The sequence below is a fragment of the Colossoma macropomum genome, unplaced genomic scaffold, assembly GCF_904425465.1.
Source record: "Colossoma macropomum unplaced genomic scaffold, Colossoma_macropomum, whole genome shotgun sequence".
Classification (NCBI taxonomy): domain Eukaryota; kingdom Metazoa; phylum Chordata; class Actinopteri; order Characiformes; family Serrasalmidae; genus Colossoma; species Colossoma macropomum.
In genome coordinates this window covers 12,198,353-12,219,238 of record NW_023494800.1, presented here as the reverse complement: position 1 = coordinate 12,219,238, position 20,886 = coordinate 12,198,353, and the positions used below count along the sequence as shown (strand labels likewise).

General features: G+C 38.0%; 1 protein-coding gene across 3 annotated transcripts in view; it reads left to right on the top strand.

Annotated features, from left to right (window-relative positions):
* Positions 1-13,946, top strand: part of zgc:113162 (uncharacterized protein LOC553743 homolog) — a 36,098-nt gene extending 22,152 nt beyond the window's left edge. For all 3 annotated transcript variants that reach the window (XM_036588501.1, XM_036588502.1, XM_036588503.1), the window contains 5 exons: positions 1,014-1,163; positions 8,041-8,214; positions 9,677-9,760; positions 11,810-11,896; positions 12,713-13,946. In XM_036588501.1, coding sequence (XP_036444394.1) covers positions 1,014-1,163; positions 8,041-8,214; positions 9,677-9,760; positions 11,810-11,896; positions 12,713-12,814 — 597 coding nt within the window. In that variant the 3' untranslated portion in view covers positions 12,815-13,946. The remainder of the gene's footprint in view (positions 1-1,013; positions 1,164-8,040; positions 8,215-9,676; positions 9,761-11,809; positions 11,897-12,712) is intronic.
* The last annotated feature ends 6,940 nt before the right edge of the window (positions 13,947-20,886 follow it).

Sequence of the window (20,886 nt, the reverse complement as noted above, 5' to 3'; positions counted from 1 at the left end):
CAGTGAATTACATAAACAAATGAATTATTATACTGGTCCCTCTATCAGCAGAACCTATGTGGACCTTGTTAAAACTGAGAGAGGACTGATAATCTAACTTAAATATGAAAGTATCTCATATGAAAAACTCTAGGTCAGGGGTCGGCAACATGAGGCTCCAGAGCCACATTCGACTCTTTTACTGCGCTGTTGTGGCTCCACAGCAGAGTTAGATGTTTAGGTAAAAATAAAATAATCCTCCTTTGCAGTAAAATAAAGCTCTGCTGATCGTTCAACACAGTTTTAACAGTAAATGGTCTCAAATGATGGAGTTAATGTATAACTGCTAATTTACCAACTTTTGACCCTGAAGGTTGGTGTGCAGACTGTTGGTCACCATAGCAACACAGACAACAGTCGCACCTAACTAGTAGCTAATGAAAAGGCAAAGAGAAAGATTTAAGACGAACATTGATAATTTGGAGACGAATGGACTTATTTGTATTTATAAGTGCTCCAGCTGGTTTCCTGATATATTTAATCTGCATTGAGAAAATGTCAAACACTAAAAGTCGTGAAGCTCTCAGCTTCTCATTTGCCAGTTTTCTATTGAATTTTACTATTCCACCTTAAGCGGTGCAGCAGTTACATTTTATACTAAAATATTGCTTTATAAATACTTTATCCAATGCTTATGCATGTGTCATGAAGTCCCTATGTAGGTAGCCTTTAAATAAAACTCTACTGCAAAACCTTCGTAAGTGTACTCTTATTACACCACTGCTGATTTGTGGTGTATTGTACTTATCGGACTGGCTGTTTTACTTTATTTCAAACAAATCTTGGAAAGACTCCAGCAGTGTTGGGTTGACTTGCTGTATTTTAAACGTTCAGAGTCATTTTTAGTTTTGCATAAGCATTTGTAACATGCCCCAGCAGCCTTGCTTAGAGCCTCTTTTCTGTTCTCTGGTTGAGCTGAGGTCAGCAGGAGTGTGTGCGTGTTTCATAATGTCCTGCTCCTCTCCCACTCTCAGTATGTGAGCGGAGGCTGTCTGGAGGAGCTGCTGGCCAGGGATGACATCACGCTGTGTTGGAGGGAGAAGGTAGAGCTGGCCTGTGACATCAGCAGAGGAATGGCTTACCTTCATTACAAGAATATTTACCACAGAGACCTCAATTCCAAGGTGAGAACATCACAGCATTTATATGAGTCTGAAAGATGGATAATGAAGTCTGAGAAAGAATTGCAATGTCAATGTAAGAAGAGGTGAGTGATAGGGCAACAATATAACACCAGGATTCTGCAAGATCGTACTGTAATCATATACTGTTTGCATCACAAACTATAGATTTTCTGAGGTTTAATATGTAGGAACCATGAGTACAATGACTTTATGCAGCATTTCACATACTACACTGCACCAAATCCAACTAAACAGGCCTTATTATGCTCTATTATAATGAAATAGTTGGTCAGTATTCTTTAAGTACTAACAATATCCATGTTATGCTCAGGAAAGCATATTGTGAAATAATTTATCATGATAATTATCATATTGCCCACCCCTAGTGGCAAGACACACATAAATTAGAATATTGTAATGGCTGTTTAGGTGAAGGACTGTATGTGCATTAAAGTATGCTAGAATAATTTCTTGCCTTATTACTTTCATTTTTGTACACTATTCAAATGTAATTACATATGTGTATGTATTTATATATTTACATTTTGATTAGAGATTGCATCTGCATTTCTGACCTTTTCAGTTTGTTTCAATGTGTTTATTGGCATTTATTCTAATGATATATGCTATGTCCACCAACAAAACACACTTATTGCTGAGATAAATGGATTTAGAACTTTTGCACAGCTAGGTAAATGTTGGTAAAAGTTGACATTTCCTGTGCAGATACAGTGTAAGTGCTCTCGTAATGTAGGTAACCACACACCTCCTGCTTCAATCAGTAGTCTTGCTGGAAAGACAGCAGTTCCTGCAAATATAATTACCCTCACCCTGTTACACGTGTAATTATCTTAGAAAAAATTAGCTGCTACAACTATACAGAAACATTTGTTTAATTACATAAGTAAAAACTGAGGTTGTTGCATGTGTGTATTTACATAGTCTATACTTCTGCAATCCATTTGTAGCAGTGAAAACATCACCAGTAGTTACACTGTTGTTTCATGTTGTTTCATTGTTAGTGTGTAACTACACAGTTATTAGTGACAACATAAAGTGGGACCCAAATAGTAATAAAATATCTCCTCTTCCAGTTATGAACACAAATGTGGAATTGATTGAAAATTTGCTTGCTTCAATGAGCTACTAATTAGAACTGTTAATATCAAAATACCATGTTTGTTGTGATGTTAACTGTGACATCTAAGGATTAATGTCATCATTAATACTTAACATGCTCCATAGAGAGATACTTTATTACCATAAGAGGTTTTTTCCATTTTGCTTTTTTTCTCCAGCTGGACCTTGTTTGTGCCAGCTCGGTCCAAGCATTCCTATGAGCATAGCACAGATTCCACTGATTGACAAGCACTGAAGGAGTGTTTTGTTTGTGTTAAGCCTCTTTTTATATAGCTTCAAAAAATGTGTACAGCATTCTTTCTCTTCGTTATGGAAATTTACACCAGTTTTTTGTTTCTGGTACATCTGGTATGGCAGTTGTGTGAGGCTCAAGAATAATTTTGAGTTAATTGATCTGATGATATGAGGATCTTCTTACATTTTAATTTTAGGGATGAGTATCATTAGGATATTATCGATACTGATATTGCTACTGATACTGCTCATCGATACTGATACTACTTTCCATAAATTGGTGCAAAAAATTAAAGACATGACATGAGAAGATGTGAAAAGAGTTAAAGAATTCAGAATGGAAAGATGTGAAAAGGCTGTGGTCATCTCCCTACAGTTGAAAATATTAACAACCATAAGCAATACACAATTAGTTAGCCCTGGTTGTCAGGATAGCTCACACTAAATTCAAACTTGGGCAACCTAGCAGGTAGCGATGTATGCTTTGCTAGTTATCGACTTTTAATTCAGCACAGACTCAGCTTAATATTACTACTTGCCCCTTATAAGCTGATTTTGGCTATCAAAACTTCTAATTATCCTTTTTAACATTGGAATATTTTCTAATAAAGACATTTAGACTATCAAACTATTCAACCTGTAGCTTTAACACAAGGCTGAAGTTGGCTTCCTATCTGCTAGCTTCTTGTATGAATTTTCCTGTTCCACCTTAAATAGGGCAGCAGTTATTGTAAGGTCTAAGGTGCCAGCACCATTTAAGGTGGAACGGGAAAATTGGAAGAAGAAGCTCTAACTTCAGCTTTATAGTTTGAAGCTGATAGGATTTTTGGATAAGGTGATTCGAACTATCCTGCCTAGAGCTTTTTGTAGGGAACTACCTTTAACTCCCTGTAAATATGTGCAGTGGTAGTATGACAAGACAACACAATTCTTGTTTTCCCCCAATTTAGGTGCGTCCAATTCCACCTACTAGTTAGGACTTCTCCAATCACACGACACCACAAGCGCTAGGAGGGGGAAAGCTAGCACAAGCTTCCTTCAAGACCTGTGAAGCGCAACTGCATGTTTTATTACTGCTGCTAAAGCGTAGACATCGTCATTGGATAGCTGAACGCATTCGGAGGAAAGCGCCAACCCCCCATTCTGCTACGTAAGCGAACAGATGCCTGTGCTAGCATCACGCTGAGTGATGGGGGGAGACGGGGGGCCATCCTCCCCCCCTAGAAAGCGAGGCCAATTGTGCTCTCTTGGACTCCCGGCCACGGATGGCTGTAATATCATCAGGGATCGAACTCGTGATCTCCTGATGATAGACTGTTTTAGATGATAGGACCCTTACATGGTTGCACCACTCAGGAGCCAAAACAACACAACTCTAAGGGTGTATAGGTGCAGCTAAAGCAAATGTGCCGCGCTGCTTCAGATTTATAGAATATTGTATTTGTAAGTGTTTCATGAGCTGGCTGAAAACTGGTCCACAGCACCACCTTTACAGGCAACTACCGTTTTACATATAGTGCATTTAGCTGCATTATCATTAAATTAGTAAAGTGAGCCCATGACGCATGGCGTATTAAATGGTTAAGGTAGTCAGAGGTATGTGAGAGCTTTCATCACACGAAGCAGAGCGCCTCTCCCGTTGATCCAGTCTAGCACCAACCGTTTGAAAATGCTTGCTGTGTACAATGAATTAACATTACATAAATGCCAATAGCAGCACCGTTTGTCCAGGAGCTTATCGATATTTCAGTACTGACCAGTCAGGAACTGGTGCCACTTTAGTACTGGTTCTCGATACCCATCCCTATTCAATATATAGAAAAACAGTCAAATATAGAAAAAAATTACTTAGATTTTGGAGTATACTGAAGACAACAATATATAAACTTAACAATATATTTTAGTTCATACGGAGCGGTCGTACTGAAATGAGTCTGCGTTGTTTAGTCCTGAAGCGGTCAGTGAAGGTGCAGTGGTTTGGAGCAGAGAGTTGCAGTCACATTTCAAATGCTGAACACTGAAATGAGTGTCTAGACAGCTTTAACTGTCCTGGTTGCCAGGCTGCAGCAGAGAGCAGGCAGAACCTTCTGTTTGTGGAGAGGAGAGATGGGGAGGTCAGTCATTATTATGCTAATGCACAGCTCCTGTACACAAGATTTAACCTGCTATAAACTCACACACACATGCACATTCTCATTCTCAGTGTCTTTCTTCCGTATGTTTATATATATGCAAACCAGGGCTGTGCGATTAATCGTATTGTCAGGGATAATGCGTTATAAGATTCTGCAATTAACACAGTGTTAAGTGCAGCAATGGCAGAACGGATCAAGCTACAGTAATGACACTCTGCTAGAAAGATGCAACAATGTTGGCCGTAATGTAGCATTAGGAATCCGTCTCTGGACTCAAATCCCAGTCTCCTACATGAAAATGACAATCATTCTGCTATACAGTCAGTTACAAGTCAGACACATCATCTAACTGCTAACCTACATGTACATATATTTATGTGTGTGTGTGTGTGTGTGTACAGAGAGAGAGAGAAAGTTGCTGTCATTTTTTTCCCTATTTTTCCAGTGGTTACAATATGTACTCAAAAATGTCTTATTTATGTGCTTTACAGTTTGCTTAAAGCAGGTTAATTACACAACACATAAAATCTGATTGCACACTGAAAGTATTTTCATAATTTTTCACTTCTAATGTCGTCATTCCTATTGCCAACATCTTTATCAGCATGTTCACAACTTGAAGCCTTAACGCAAACACACACTTAAGCCCCTTTTGCACATGCACTCTTTCCCAGGAATTTAACAGTAATTAAATGGTAAGGGGCTTAAACGTGAACTCAAGCTGGAGTCCAAAACCTGCTCGAGTTGACATGGCATTGATTGATGTTTATTTGTTTAATTTTGCGAGGTGAAAAGTAGTGGGAGTGAGTTTTGAGTATGAGTTCAGAGAGAAGCAGCAAAAATCGTCCATGCACACATGGCTGTTTCTGTGTAAAAGTACGCATCTCTGTAAAATAGCATTTAAGGGATGCATGTGTGAATACACTCACAGGCACACTTATCCACACTCTCACCCTCTTTCTAATACACCTGTATGCAAACACACAATTCACAGAGACCCGTCCCATCAAAGTGCCTATCAATCATTTATTCACTTACCCTGTTCATTTCCCCACTTCCAAACACACACTCGTATACTCTTAAGCCCACTCAGCTAAACCTGCACTTACACTCACCCACACACTGCAGGGCCTGTCGTCTCTCAGTGATTGAATCAGAGCAGTCCTGTACTGTGCCGCTGTAGATAAAAATGCTCTGTACTGTACAGGCTTTGCTCTAGTTTGCCCTGTTGTTGTTGCTGTGAAGGCACACTGAACCAGGGTAAGATTCCGTTCCGCTGGCGGCAGGTCAGTACAGTGATATGTCGATGGCCACTGTATATTTAAAATGCAGAGAAGGGATTTTGTTTCTGTCCCTGACGTGTGTGGACAGAAAAGCACGCACACCCCATTGAGACCCCTCTCGTGTTCCAGAGCCTTTAGATCAGAAGCACCATTTTTCCCTCTGTGTGTGGTCAGAATGTAACTGGGTGGAGGCCGGTGGTGTCTCTTATTCTCCAGTCTTCCCTCTAATTACAGAGACTCATGAAGAGAGGGTGGGATGTGTACTAGTTTAATGAAAGACCAGCTGCATCCTTTTTCTGCCTCTTTCTTATGCATTTGTTTACATCACTCAACTGTGCCAGAAGGGATGCGCCAGAGGCATTTTAAGTGGTGCTGAAATTTTATGTACCATGTATGTGATGTACACAGCGGCATCATACTAAATGCCTTGCCGCATTTTTAATTTAACTAATTTGCATGAAACAGAACGTGTTTTGAGATCATGATTAGTCATTCCACAAGATCAGTGCCAAATGAGCCTGTTAATTTACATATTTTTATGTCTGGAAATCAGTTTTTTCTGTCCTGCACAATTTCAATTCTACATACCGGTCTAACCAAGTGGTCTGTCACACTGCCAGTTATCAAGCTTAGACCTTCTAACATTCATTTTTCAACAATGACTTTTCTTTGATTGATGCAAAAAGTTAACAAAAAGATGTTTCTCTATTTCATGTAATGAGGTGGACCCTGACAAAATTGGAGAAACAACAAATTGTTGAATTAAAGCAAAATGTATCAATTTTTCGAATGTGGCTCCTCTGAAGGTTTAAAGAGGAATTCCATAATTTTTTTTAAACTGCATAATTCAATTGCTAAGCTGTGAACAAATTCATTGAGAGTGGTTTGATGTGACATGCTCTGTTCTAGAGAAGCAGATCTCTGTAGAGTGATGGTGATAGGAAACAGGGTTCACAATGTCTACAAAACAGATGTAGCCTTTCCATTTACTATTCAAAATCTCCAGTGAACCTACACGTCTTCCATTGTTATATGTAATGTTGATGATGGTCAACTAGTGATAAATCTAAAGAAAAAAGTTTCTTTGGGTACTGTTTTGCCCAACATCACAGCATCCACCACAGAATAACTTGCATGACTACATCAAACAACCATGAATGTGACTGGCTAATACAAATTATGAAATATATCCACCATCATTCAAAAGTTTGGAATCACTTGTTACGTATCATTTGTGTTATATAAAATAACATTCAATACAGCAAAAAACTTTTGGTTTAAATCATGTAAAATTAACACCAAAGAGTATTTTTAGATGTTCTGTTCAGTATTTTAAGGATTTTTATTTATTATATTTGGTAAATTCCATACTATAATAATCTATTTATCTATTTCATCTAGCTATTGTTTTATCTGCCTCAAGACTGAGCAACACTTTAGAATATAAGGCATTCTGTATTTTAAATTTATTACAATTTTATTCTTGATGTTTTTGGTTTGTTTCCTTGGTTGGTTTCATACTGTTAACGAATGAAATTAAACAAAAATATCTCCTCTATAACAAGCACAAATATGTTTGTACTACACTTCCTGTGTTCCTGAGTTTTGCTACATTTAAACTGTGCTGATGTCAGTCACACTAATTTTATGCTTCAATATGGATTTTATTGCTTACATTATTTTTTATACAGCATTTGGACAAGAATCAAATACTTGGAGATTGTCTCTGTCCATCTTGGTGACAAGATGACCCAGGTCAGATGTGTATGATTGACTGGCATTAGTGAGCTGGATATCACCAAGATGTTAAAAGAAACCTCCTAGGTTGGTTTCACATATTTAACTATAAATCAACACTGCCCCCTTATGGTGATCCGATAGTAGCACAACCACATGGAATGAAAAAAACAAATCCTTTTTATTAAATAGGTGGGGGTTTCTGTTATTCCTCATCTTAACCATCCCATTAAATCATAATGCAGGAGCATGGGAGAGAGAAGAGCAGGTGAAACTGCTCCTGACTGCTTTTGCACTGCTCCCTGTGGTGTGAATTTCATTGTATGAAATCTGATCTTGTGTTTGTAGAACTGTCTAATCAGAGTGACCACACGGGGCAGAGAGGCCGTGGTGACAGATTTTGGTCTGGCCAGAGAGGTGGGGGACCTGCCTGCAAACAATCCAGACAGGAAGATGTCTCTGGTAGGCTCTGCGTTCTGGATGGCCCCTGAAATGCTGAGAGGAGAACCATATGACCGCAAGGTACTTTACTCACGATATTAATAATTTGTATTTATATATAATATTTTTCATGCATTAGAATTCAGCTCACAGTGCTTTATAATGATGAAGGCAAATAAAAGCCAGCATAAGAGAAGAAACAGAAGATAGAGGAGGTGAAAACACTGAGAAAAGGAAGGAAAAAGATGTAAAACAAGTTCTCTAAATAAATACATATAAAAATGATAAAGTAATAAAAATAAGTATAAAATATAAGATAATAATGAAATGGGACATCAAGAAATTGTAGCACATAATAAAAACATTTCAAAATCTAAAACAAGGAAATTAAAAATACATATTTGCTTAGAAAAAGTCAATTGATACTGTAAATAAAACTAGAGGAAAGCTAAGGTAAAACATAGGCTGCACTGGAATAGTAATGCACTCAATATCCATTGTTGAAATGTGTACATAATTTCCACATTAATTGGTTATTATTTATAGATTAGTGCAGTGTATATAAAATATATTTTATATCTGTGGAAAAGGTATGCACTTTTCAATCAAGTAGACTGAATGCATTACTTTTTTCAGTAGCACGTCACTGTAGGGCAGTGTTCACAAGGCTACATAACACCTACATAAGCTCATCATGACAACTGATTTATACCCACATAAACATTTATACACACTTACTCCGATAGGCATTGTTTGTGATAAAGGGTGCATTTTCTAACTGATTTTTTTCTTACGGTAGTTTGTGCTGGTTTCATCTTACGATTTAAGATAGGTCACATCATCAGTCTTATGTCACAGTGATATACAAAGTCAGTTGTTATAATTGTGCTGTGCCATTTTGCCCAATAATTGTCATGAATCAAATCAGTGTCAAAAAAAATTGATTTCACTTGACATGGGTGTTTTGTCAACTTAACATCAAAGTTGGCAAAAGCAGCCTTTTGACAGACAATACCGGTTGGCCTTTAAAAATGTTTATTTAGGCTTAAGTCAGTTGTTATGACAAGCTTACGCAGGTGTGCAGCTTCATGAACACTGCACTGCAGTAAAATGTTACCATTTTTCAGTGTGAACCTTGGACATTTTAATTTACTTTATCCAAAAGATAAGGACACTAGTGTAATTGAAACTTTCAATGAGTTTATATTATCTGTGGAAGATTTGTTTTTGATAATATTAGTATTCCGAGCTGTTTCAAAGATGTCATATAAGATACTCTCTCTGCTGTCTTAGCATGATCTTTGCACTGTAATGCTTTCTGGAAACTAGTCTGTGGTGTGTAATCAGACATCAGACTCAGTGTAATTAGTAGCTCTGATTGTGGCTCTGATGAATCAGTTAGTGGTTATCAGACCCTTGGCTGGTATATAAGGAACAATCAGTCCACTGTTAGTATCTCAGGAAGTAGGTCACTGTTAGCACCAGTGTAGTTACGGACTGGTCTGACCTCACGGTGACTGTCTGCGTGTCTCTCTAACTCCAGGTGGACGTCTTTTCTTTTGGAATCATGCTGTGCGAGATACTGGCAAGAATTCCTGCTGACCCAGAAGTGCTGCCCAGAACACGGGTAAATACATCTCACAAACACAGACTTACAGTCATATGCAAAGGTTTGAGCACCCCTGGTCAAATTGCTTGTTTTATTGATTTTTCTAAGTGAAGATAAGTTAACACATCCTCTACACAGAACACACTTTTGCACATTTTAATGCACAGTTACTGTTTATTCGCTCAATTTCAAACAGTGAGAAACAAAATAGAACATAAATAGTGGCCTGTGCAAAAGTTATGGCACATTTTAGATTTTGTTTTTTTCCAGAATTGTGCACTAAAATTGTTTGCCATTTCACTTTGTTCCCTACAGAGTATGTATTAAATTATTTTCATTTAGAAAATAAAATGCAATGTGACTTGTATGTTCAAATGTTTGCATATGACTATGTACTGGGAAGTAAAAATGGATTATATGCAGTGACGAAGAGCAAAAAGGTACATGTACTTTGTTACTGTACTTAGGTATTTTCTTCTAAGTATCTGTACTTTATTAGAGTATTTGCATTTTTTGAGACTTTTATGTTAACCCCAAAATGTCCTGCGTTTCTCTCCACTACTTTCTGCATGAGTGTATCATCACTCGTTACCCTGAAGTATGAGAAAACTAGATTTTCTAAAATATCCAAAAGAATATGAATCACTTTCAGACTAAAGCAAACCGATCATAGCACACGTTTCACTAAACTGCTCCTCTAATTACTGATTGTACAATTGTTGCGTAGCAGCTGTAACTCAGCCCAGGCACATCTGACACATTTTCAGAATTTAACAATTCATAACATTTTGTGGGGAATTTTTAAATGAGATATCTGATTTTACAGGAGACTGGAGGCGGGGGGGGAGTGGGGGGAGTGAAATTGTACCATTTTCCTAATCCTACAGACACAAAAGGAGAGGTGGATTAAATGTTTACATTTAGTCATTTAGCAGATAGATTACCCAGTGTGGAAGACCACACACTGAGTTACTCTAAAATAGAAAATTGTTTCTGTGTAAATTGTTTATCATTAATAACACTTTTTTTTAAAAAAACAAGAAAGTTTGCCTATTTTAAAACCCCATTTTTCATGTCAGCCATACAGGTCTTAATAGATACTGTTCATTTTGTACTTTAACTTAAGTAGAAATATAATGTTTACATAACATTTTACATAAAATGAAAAAAGATTTCTACTTTCACTTGAGTAATATTTTACAATGCATATGTCTGTTTTCACTCAAGTGCAGGATTGGTGTACTTCATCCACCACTGCATATATGTTTTACTTATTTATTTTCCATTTGCATACTTATATGTCCATGTGTTCGAGATAACCTCAAATGAGTAAAAAAGACAAATAATGTACTTTAGTGCAAGTTAAGGTAACAGGACTTTATTGCGAACCATTTTGGGCCATTGCTATTGGACAATTCTTCATAAAATGTTTATACATATTAAAGGGTGGCCAACATTTTTAAATGGTGTCAAAAATAAAAAATGAAGGATTTCATATGACATCGACAATAATAAAGAAACTTATATTTGACTGAGTTGTCCAACTGTGCCATGTGCAAATGAAGGGAATGTCAGAGAGGGTGACTGGCCACTAATATTAATTAATGATTAATAGACATTAATATGGCCATTCTTGCATCATTAGGATTGATGGACAGCAAGCTCTGTTCAGGTTGGAGAAGAGGCAGATAAAGGGAATTATCTCTGGGGTATTTCCACTAATCAGTAGTGATATATTCACAGCTTTCATGCATTGTGTTCATCACCATATGAATTAATGACATTTCTGTCACCCTTCATTATCGCTGTAAGTGCTGAAGCAGCTTCTCAGGACATTGAGCAGTTATGTAGCATTCCGACTGTGTGAAGTCCTGAATTATACATATCAGCACACATACAAAGATGATACTGTTGATGTCCTTCCATGTCTTGCGTGACTAATTCAGACGAGACAGAAGTTTGGTTGTTTTATTAAAAGTACCTGCTGGTATACAGCAGTGTGTTAACACCAGTAGGTGCGAGTGTAAACAGTTCAGTAATGCAAGGGTCCTGCTGCTCCCCCTGCAGGACTACGGGCTGGATGTTGAAGCATTCAGTGAGTTGGTGCAGGGCTGTCCACAGCGGGTGCTCGAGCTGTCTGCCAGCTGCTGCCTGGTAAGTAGGAGAAACAGCAGGGAGGAGTTAATATTGAAAACTGTGTACTGTGTGGAAAAGTGGATTTCATTGCATTACGCTGCATAGAATGTGGCACACTATTCTTAGCTATGTGCTTGTTATTGTTATGTACCTCCTTTAACCCTTAAGTCCAGAGTTAGAGCATTATAGAGACACTATAAAGCACAAATTTTGTTTCATGTTTTGTAACCTTGAATGCTGTAATATACAGGTAATGGAAGCAATAACATGTTAGTATTGGTGCTATACATAAAGCACATTTTCAGCCATTTTGTATTTTAGCTGTATTAAAAAATGTGTTGAATAAGACTCCACTTTATCGCATTAAATTTAACTATGAATTGTGTGAATCATTACAACCCTAATAAAGGCTTAATCCAGCAAGTATCAGTCATAAAGGGATACTTTTGTCCATTTTGATGCCATTTCACCTGAGGAGGATTTATGACTTATTGGAATAAGCCTTTGTAAAGGTCTATATGTGTCTATGTCTGGTGCAATGAAAGGCTTATGTAGATATATTAAAGTAATCAGCATTACTTTATATCCAATATACTTGATATCCAAAGCATATACTTGATATCCAAAGCATGGTGTTAGCAAGCGACTTGAGTTTATCACAGGTAAAGGTTTTAATAACACCCTTACCTGTGATAAATTCAAGTGGCTTGCTAACACCATGCTTTGGATATTACCTGTGACAACTGCAGCTTCTATGGGTTATTCTCTTTCTGTGGCTTCCACAAAAGGTGAAATGTTGCACAACCAACTGTGACCCCAAACCTTTACTTGCAGATGGACGCATATCGGCGGCCATCGTTCTCTGAGCTGCTGGATGAGCTGGAGGACATAGCAGAGAGCCTGGAGCCACCAGATTCTCTGCTGACCACAGGGTGAGGGCGAAGCTTTTAAGCTCTCAAATGACATTCCCAGCCTAAAGGACTTTATGGAGCTGCCCGCCGGTGTGCCTGCAGTGGTGGACCATAACAAGCGTGATATGGTCAGAGGAACAACTACTTCAACTCTCTTGCTATGAAGGACACGACCAGTAAAGATCATTTCAATGCTATGAATGCCATGTCTGCCGTGAACGTGTGGCTCAGGCCCCGGTACAGCTTTTGCTTTCTTTTTCCCTTTATGAAACCTTTCTTTGGAGGGACCACATTGTTTTAGTGACAATGGGCTTTATTCGAAGACCAAAGTCAAACAGGACCAACTCCTGATTGCTCCCATCTGTGGAAGTCAGGCTAATCTAGGTTTACTCCTAGTGTAATTTAACATTGACTGGAATTAAGAAGTTTAACCTTTGCAGAAGTTGCACAGTGATTTGGAGTAAAATACCCAGGCATTCTTTTACTTCAGGGTTTAAAATGCACCCTAAATGTGGGAGAATACTGGGTATAAAGTTGTATAGACGAGGTGACCTGTGTTGGAAAGATGTGTGCGTGTGAGTGAGTTATTTTTCTACTTTTATACACTACATTTTATTCCCCTAGAAAGCTTGCACATGCTTGCTGTCCTTCACTTTCAGCCTGTTTGTTCTGGATTATCTTCCAATCAGCAGGTATAACAGTCCAGTTTTCCATGAAGACAGCTGTGCTACATGCATTGGGGGAGTTTACACAAGCAGCGTAAATGTAACTGTAGCTGAGTCAAACTTCAGTATGTTCTTTCAAAGATTTGACACCAGTTGGACAACTATAGCCTCCTGGAAACCCTTCTCATCACTTGGAGGAAACAGTTAGTCTGGCACTTGAATGAATGCTCTCTCAGGATTCACAGAGTACATGAATATTCCTGTACCTTTGTTAGTCCCTGTGTTCTGTCCTTGTACATTGATTTGTCTTAGTCTGTCTTAGAATGTCTTTGTTTTAGCATTTCTATACTAGAATATATTTTGTTTACTGTATCAAATCAAGCTGTTTATATTCCTGATTCTAATTGTTTATATAGTGTTTGGTAACACATTTTGCAAAATTACTTGATTGACATAGATTGGTAGATTGTGAAATAAAGAACTTTAACTAAGTCCTGTGCTGTAATTTGCAGTAATTTAACCTTGTCAGGATGTGAAGTCATACCGTAATATATGCACTCGCTGGCAACTTTATTAGAAACCCCTGTATGTCTATTTGTCGTGCAGTTATCAAATGAGCCAATTGCGTGGCAACAGTGCAGTGCATAAAATTAAGCAGACATGGGTCAAGATAGGGTCAGAATTTGACATAAACAGCATGAACCCAATCTGACTTACATTTACAGCATTTGGCAGACACCCTTATCCAGAGCAACTTAGAATTTGATCAGTTTACAAAAGTAGGCAAAGGTAGTGTTAGGAGTCTTGCCTGAGGACTCTTACTGGTATAATGAAGGGTTCTATACCAATAAGAGAGGCTGCACGAAGAACTAAATGAAGGGGTGCCAATAGTTGTTCAGATTTGAGAAAAATATTTATTTTCTGGTAAGATTTAGGGTTTTTTTTTAATTATTGTACTTCAGAAAGGTTAGATTTTTGTGAATATTTTGAATGAAATTAAAAGGGTAAGTTAACAATGTTTTTAACAGTCTGTTTTGCTCATGTTTACCAGGGGTGCCAATATTTGTGGAGGGCACTGTATATAAGTAATAATTTGTTCCATATATATTTCATATATACAGTACTGTACTAAAGTCAAAGATCACCCGTAATATATATTAGATTTCCAGTCAAAATGGCCATTATGTTAAGTTATTCATTTTTTAATTGTGTCAGGGAAAAAAATCTTTTAATTATTTTTAAATAATTAAAATGTTAGGAAAGTTAGGATAATGTATCCTACAAAGTCAGGACATTTTTGCCCTGTAAATGTACAAAAAAAGGCAAATACTAACCTGTCCAAGGTCTATTCTCCAACCTTTGGTTATTTGACCATAATTACTCTGGAAATGAAACATTAAATTGCTGCTCACATCTCACATTAGCCTTCAGGCTTCAGTTCTGAAAGCAGAGACCTTTGGGCTCAGCTGAAAGGCTTTAGGATAAGGGCACTTGTGGAAATAGAGTTTGATTTGTAGTGAATTACAGTCATGACTGCATGAGAGTGGAGATATTTGTATGCTGTCTCAGCTCTGCTTTGCTGCTTTAATACTGGATCTTACATTACTGGCTGTGTTTAGTCTGTAATTGAGGTTTCTATGAGGCCACAGATACACTGCTCTGTCGATGGCACACATCTGAAGATAGATTGGAGTTGCTGAACCCCATAGGATGAGAGTCATGGTCTGGATGACATGACTGTCAGTTAATTGATGAATGTGGAGCAGAAAAATCAATTTGGAGGCCACCAGCAGTTCGAAATCCCCAGAGAAAACATGGCAATAAAAAACAGCTACGAGTTATGATGAAGAATTTACAATGAGAAGAAAACACATTTCATTTAAGAGGTACATGCCAAAGGTAGCACTCTCATAGAAAAGTCAGATATATTTCACATGTGAATTGTGCAAAAACCATGTATGTACAATATTTTGTTTATACAATAACAGTTTCAATCTGAGATGTGCAAAAATCGTATATGTTTATACGCATGTGAAATTCATATGACTTTTCTATTAGTGTTTTATTAAAAATTTGTGTAAACGTGTTCTTTTTCAGCACTCAAACCTGGGAATGTAATTACACCATACATATTCAAAAGTATTCAAACACCCCTTCTATTTAGTGAATTCAGCTCTTTAGTGTGTACCCATTGCTGACATAGGCATTCAACTGCACACATACAGCTTATATAATCTACATAGAAAAGCATTGCTAATAGAATGGGACGCTCTGGAGCAGCTGCACATGAGCCTATTTTACCATGTCCAATGCCAAGTGGCAGCTAGAGGGGTATAATGCCCACCAGCATTGGACCGAGCAGCAGTGGAACTGCATTCTCTGGAGTGGTGGAGCTCCATCCGCTACCTTTGGAATTGAGTTGGTGCAGTGTTTGTAATCCAGAACTAATCATCCAACATCAGTACCTGACCTCCCTAATGCTTTCATGGCAAAATGCAACCAAATCCTCACAGCAATGTTCCGATATCTAGTGTGAAGCTTTCTCAGAAGAGTAGAGGCTATTACTGCAGAAAAAGGGGCCAAACTCCTTTTTAATACCCTTTGCTGAATATTTTACAGCAAAATTTTTTTTTGGTCACTCAGTGTTGGACCCAGGATGAGATGTGACGCGTGTTGAACATGGAGGTCCAGCAGATGGGGAATGAAATGATGATGATGAAGGAAAACATGACTATTAAACGTGAAGTTAAAAGCAGGGGTGGATTTGAAGAGTTTCATTCCAAAACCCTGTATATCCTTTTGAAATAATTTGAGTATAAAAAGTTTTTGAAAAGAATAACAGCTGCCATATAATGGAAAACACATTTTGAATTCTCTAGTAAAAGTGGTATTAATCATAATCTAGCATTGATATTTCTTGTATGGGTAAAGCCCAACCCTAACAACATATATTATAAAGAAACAGTAGAAAAAGAAAAAAAGGAAATTCCTGAAAGTGGTTTGTGATGCATCTTGGAATGAAACCCTTCAATTGCTGTTATTTTTATTTGCCACACTGTCTTAGTCCCTTACCAAACCAAAGTTTTATTACACACTTCTATAACTTCAGAAAAGCTCCATTAGTTTGTATTGAAGTCCCTGTAGCAAATGAATAATAAGCCTTTGCATGTAATACGCTTGGAATGTTAAGGGGTTAAAGGAATAGTTTGCCTAAAAAATCTAACAATTTTCCTTTTATCCCATATGTAGTCGATCAGCCAAGACACACTTGGTGTCACATTTTGCTTCTTTAGTTAAGCAATGGAGCTACAAGGCTAATGTAGCTAATAAACACTAAAGCTAGGAGTCACTATTAATCCAAATCTTTTCTGTAAAATACATCCCAAAACTTCTCTCAAACTTTCAGATCATGTCCAGCTCTTAATTAAGACCACACAGACTTGTCAGTGTGGCTTAGGACACAGTATGACAGTATGACATCACTGTGTAGCTGAATGCTGGGAGCAGGCAGTGTTGGAAGTGCTGTGGTAAACAAAAATGTTACAAGGCTGTTAAGAAGCTGAAATACGAATGTTGCTATGTGCAAACTCACACTGCTGCACAATGAACTGACGTCATAAAACTGACTGACTCACCAAAATACACCACACAAACCAGCAAGCTTTGCCAAATGTGCTTATTGAGTCGCTTTGGCAGTTTTAGGCTGCAGTTTGAGTAGCTGGTGTTAACAATGTTTAACAGCAGACTTTTTTTCATGTAATGTCATTTCAGTTGGCAGGAGTGTTAGCTTGTTTGTGAATTTTGGCTGCTAAATGACTTTATAATTAGGATCCAGTGACGCTCAGAGGAAAAACGGGTAACACTTTATTTGGAGTGGTCCTTTGTAGATGATTAATAAACTCTTAACAGATTATCAGTAACACATCAACAACATATCAGTGAAGGAGCAGTAGTAAAGTATCTGAATACATTGAAGTAAATATCTTGTAGAAGGTCTGTTGATACATTACTTACATTAAGTACACTTCATTTCATTTTTGTTGTCTGTGTAGAACCAGAGTTTCTAATATGGGTAGAATAACCACAGAATGACTTTAGAGGTCTATTTACATAAAAGATTTGGGTGTCTATTGACTTCTGCTGTTTGTTAGCAATGTTGGCCTTATAGCTCCAGTGCTAAAGAAGCAAATTATGGACACCAAACATGTCTTGGCTCATTGACTACATCTGGAGTGAGTGGGAAATTGTGTAAATTTGAGTTTTTACAAACCATTCCTTTAAAACATAGTGGAGTCTTACATTTTTACGCACAGTCGGAGGTCACTGACTGCAGTTTTGTTTTCTAAATGGCGAATGTAACTGTGTTTATCTCTTTAAAAGAGGCTTTGACAAACTGCGCAAAGCTCGGTGACAAATTTGCTGTGACAAATGAATTTGCCGATTAATTCCGCTGCTCATTGCTTCGCACAGGCATGAAACTAGAGCACATGTAGAACAGTTAAATAAGACATCACTGTTACTCTTTTGAAGCCTGTGTTATTAGAGTATTGTGTTTGAAAATTGCACGTTTCGCAATACTATAATTACTGCAGCTCCAGGGGCCTCTGACTTGGCTAAGAAAGAACAGAGTTATAAATGGCCTTTTCTGTTTTCCTGAGGGGAAATGGTTCTAGAAAACTGCATGAATGCCCCGCTACTGGGCCTCATGTGGCACGTGTAGGATCAGATTCCTGCATCAGCAGGCATGCTGTGCTGATCGTAGAAGGAACACAGACTCAGATGTCATGTTTAATTGTTTACTGGGGGACTGGTGGAATAAAGGTGGATAAATAGCAACTCAGCAGTGTGAAAAGTGCAGACTTCTGCAGATGCAAAGGTTTTTTTTTTTCTGGGCTCCTTTTCTTTTGACTTAATCTTTCCTTCAGTATTTTCTTTCCTTTGCTGTCACCTGGTCTGCTCATTTAAAAAGAGAACGGCTTTGACCTCGAGAGAGAAAGAAAGAGCTGAGACAACAGAAAGACAGAACAAGAAGGGAAAACAGGTAAAAGGATGCCTGAGGATGCACTCTGAACAGCTTCTACTGACTTTTAAAGCTCAATGGACAAACTGGGCATCACCATCCACATGCATTAAGGGGGCAGCAGGACTATAGCATGGATATAAGATAATCTTTGCTGCTGGAAATGCAGAAAGAGGGACTGGTCATTTTGACTGAAAACCACTGTTAAAGAGCACTGTGAGACAATTTGGACAAATTGCAAAGACAAAAAAGCTGCTCCACGGTACAAAATTGGCAAAGCTAATCCTTCCAGTCCTCTTAACAACTCACTACTTTGCATTCTTAGATATTAAAGCATTAAGACGGATACAGATGATATCAGATGAAGAACTGAGGGCTGTAAACCCCCCAAACCTTATTTGACAGCCTTGATCAAGGCTGATCTACACTCTTAAAAATGGTTCTTCAAGGGTTATTTAGTACAGACAAATGTTCTATATAGAATCTTGAACACTCTAAGAACCATTTAATGGCTTAAAGCATGTGTCAGGATCCAGTCCTCACGGGCCAAAACACTGCAGACTTCAGCACACTGCCTCATTAAACACACCTGATTCAGCTCATCAGCTAATTAGCAAGGCATCCATGAACTGAATTCAGAGCATCATATGAGGGTAAATGCTAATCTCTGCAGCACTTTGGCCTGGAAGGTCCCCAGCTTGACATGCCTGGCTTAAAGCGTCCTTTCTAGGGTGAAATTGTTCTTCAGATTGATAGAGAATGTCTTGTATATGGTACTATCTACAACCTTTGTTTTAAAAAAGGGTTTTATATAGCACCAAAAAGGTTCTTCTAGTATTACAAACTTGACATCGATTTTGTTGCAGAATGAACTGGAGACTGTTTAAACAGTTAAACCCCCAAAACTGTACTACAGCCTTGATTAAAGTCTAGTTTATTTATAAAAAGCTGGATGTATTAAGATTCCCATGCCTCCCTCTGCTTAGAGGCTGTGTCTGATGCTGGGGGAAGGCCACAGAGCGCTGCAGGGAGCTGCTGACCTTGACAGGCTGAGGCTTGTGGCTGGCCGCTGACGGCCTGTCACGGCCCGCCGTCTGTCTTCCGGCAGCGCAGCGAGCAGCAGAGCCCAGAGATTTATCACCTTATCACTGCTCTCACTTTCACCGGACAGCTGGCTCAGTGCCAGTTCAGGCAGAGAAAGGGCCCGGGACTCGCTCTCTTTCATGTGCTCAGTTTCTTTATTCCTCCATTCCTGCACTCCTGTGGCCACTTGCATAACACATTTTCAATATTTATCGAGTTAAATACTTCAGGGATACAATCACCCAAGCTAAAGGCTGCACTTATGTGCACAGCATTACACTTCTTTAAAGGAGCACTCCAGAGATTTTCTACTTAATCTATATCTGCTGCATTTGTGTCGTACTGTCCATTACCACATATAATAATTTTGACAGGTCTCCCTATACTTAGTAAAAGAATAAAAACCTGTTGACTGAAAATGCACTTACAATAAAGGCTTGCTTCAGCCTTCAGAGAATAATTTAGGCCTTCAGAGAAGGCTTAATGATAAACAGGACCGATTTTGTGAGAAAAACATCACTCTAGGCCTTCTGGAAGTCCAAGATACATCACTGACTGTGAATACTAGTGGTAGCCTGACCAGTGGGTTTCAGTGGGGGCAAAAACAGTGGCAACTCTATGTTAAGGCTCTAAAAGAGTCACTATAAAGGTAAAATATATGTTAATATGTCTGAATAAGCTTGAAATGTAATGACTTCTGCAAGTTTCAAATGTCTACTTTTAATCCAGAGTGGATAAAAAAAAATTTCATGTGAATCACTGTTAGCTCACTGCTAACATACTATTAAATTCCCATAAGGATGCTAGCAGAAATTAGCATTACAGTAAAGGTGTTTTTCACCTCGTTTTTGACCGAGTTTTGAGATTTAAGGGCTGAACTGAAGGCCTAGCTCTTATAGTCATGGTTCACCACTAGTTTTGTCTAAGTGGTAATTGTGCTTTTTGACAACTGTTACAAAAACTGATAACATTTTATTTAAAAGCTACCTATGTAGGGATATAAGCACATGCATAAGCAGTGAATAGTGATAAAGCTTAAAGCAATGCCTGAATATTTATGAACAGCTTACCACACTGTTCACAAGGTGACATTAAATATAAAAAGTAAATGACACTGTATTGACATGATGGGCCTTAAACTAACGTAACAGACATTTGTTTCATGTAAGACACCTTTATGAAGCATTTTGATGACCTCAAATATTAGTGATCATTTACATACATATTTTAATATGTATGAATATACATATTTACACACAAAACATCTGTACTTCAGTAAAGATAGAAGTCCCCTGTCTGTATTTCTACTTGGATGCAAAAGTGTAAAAT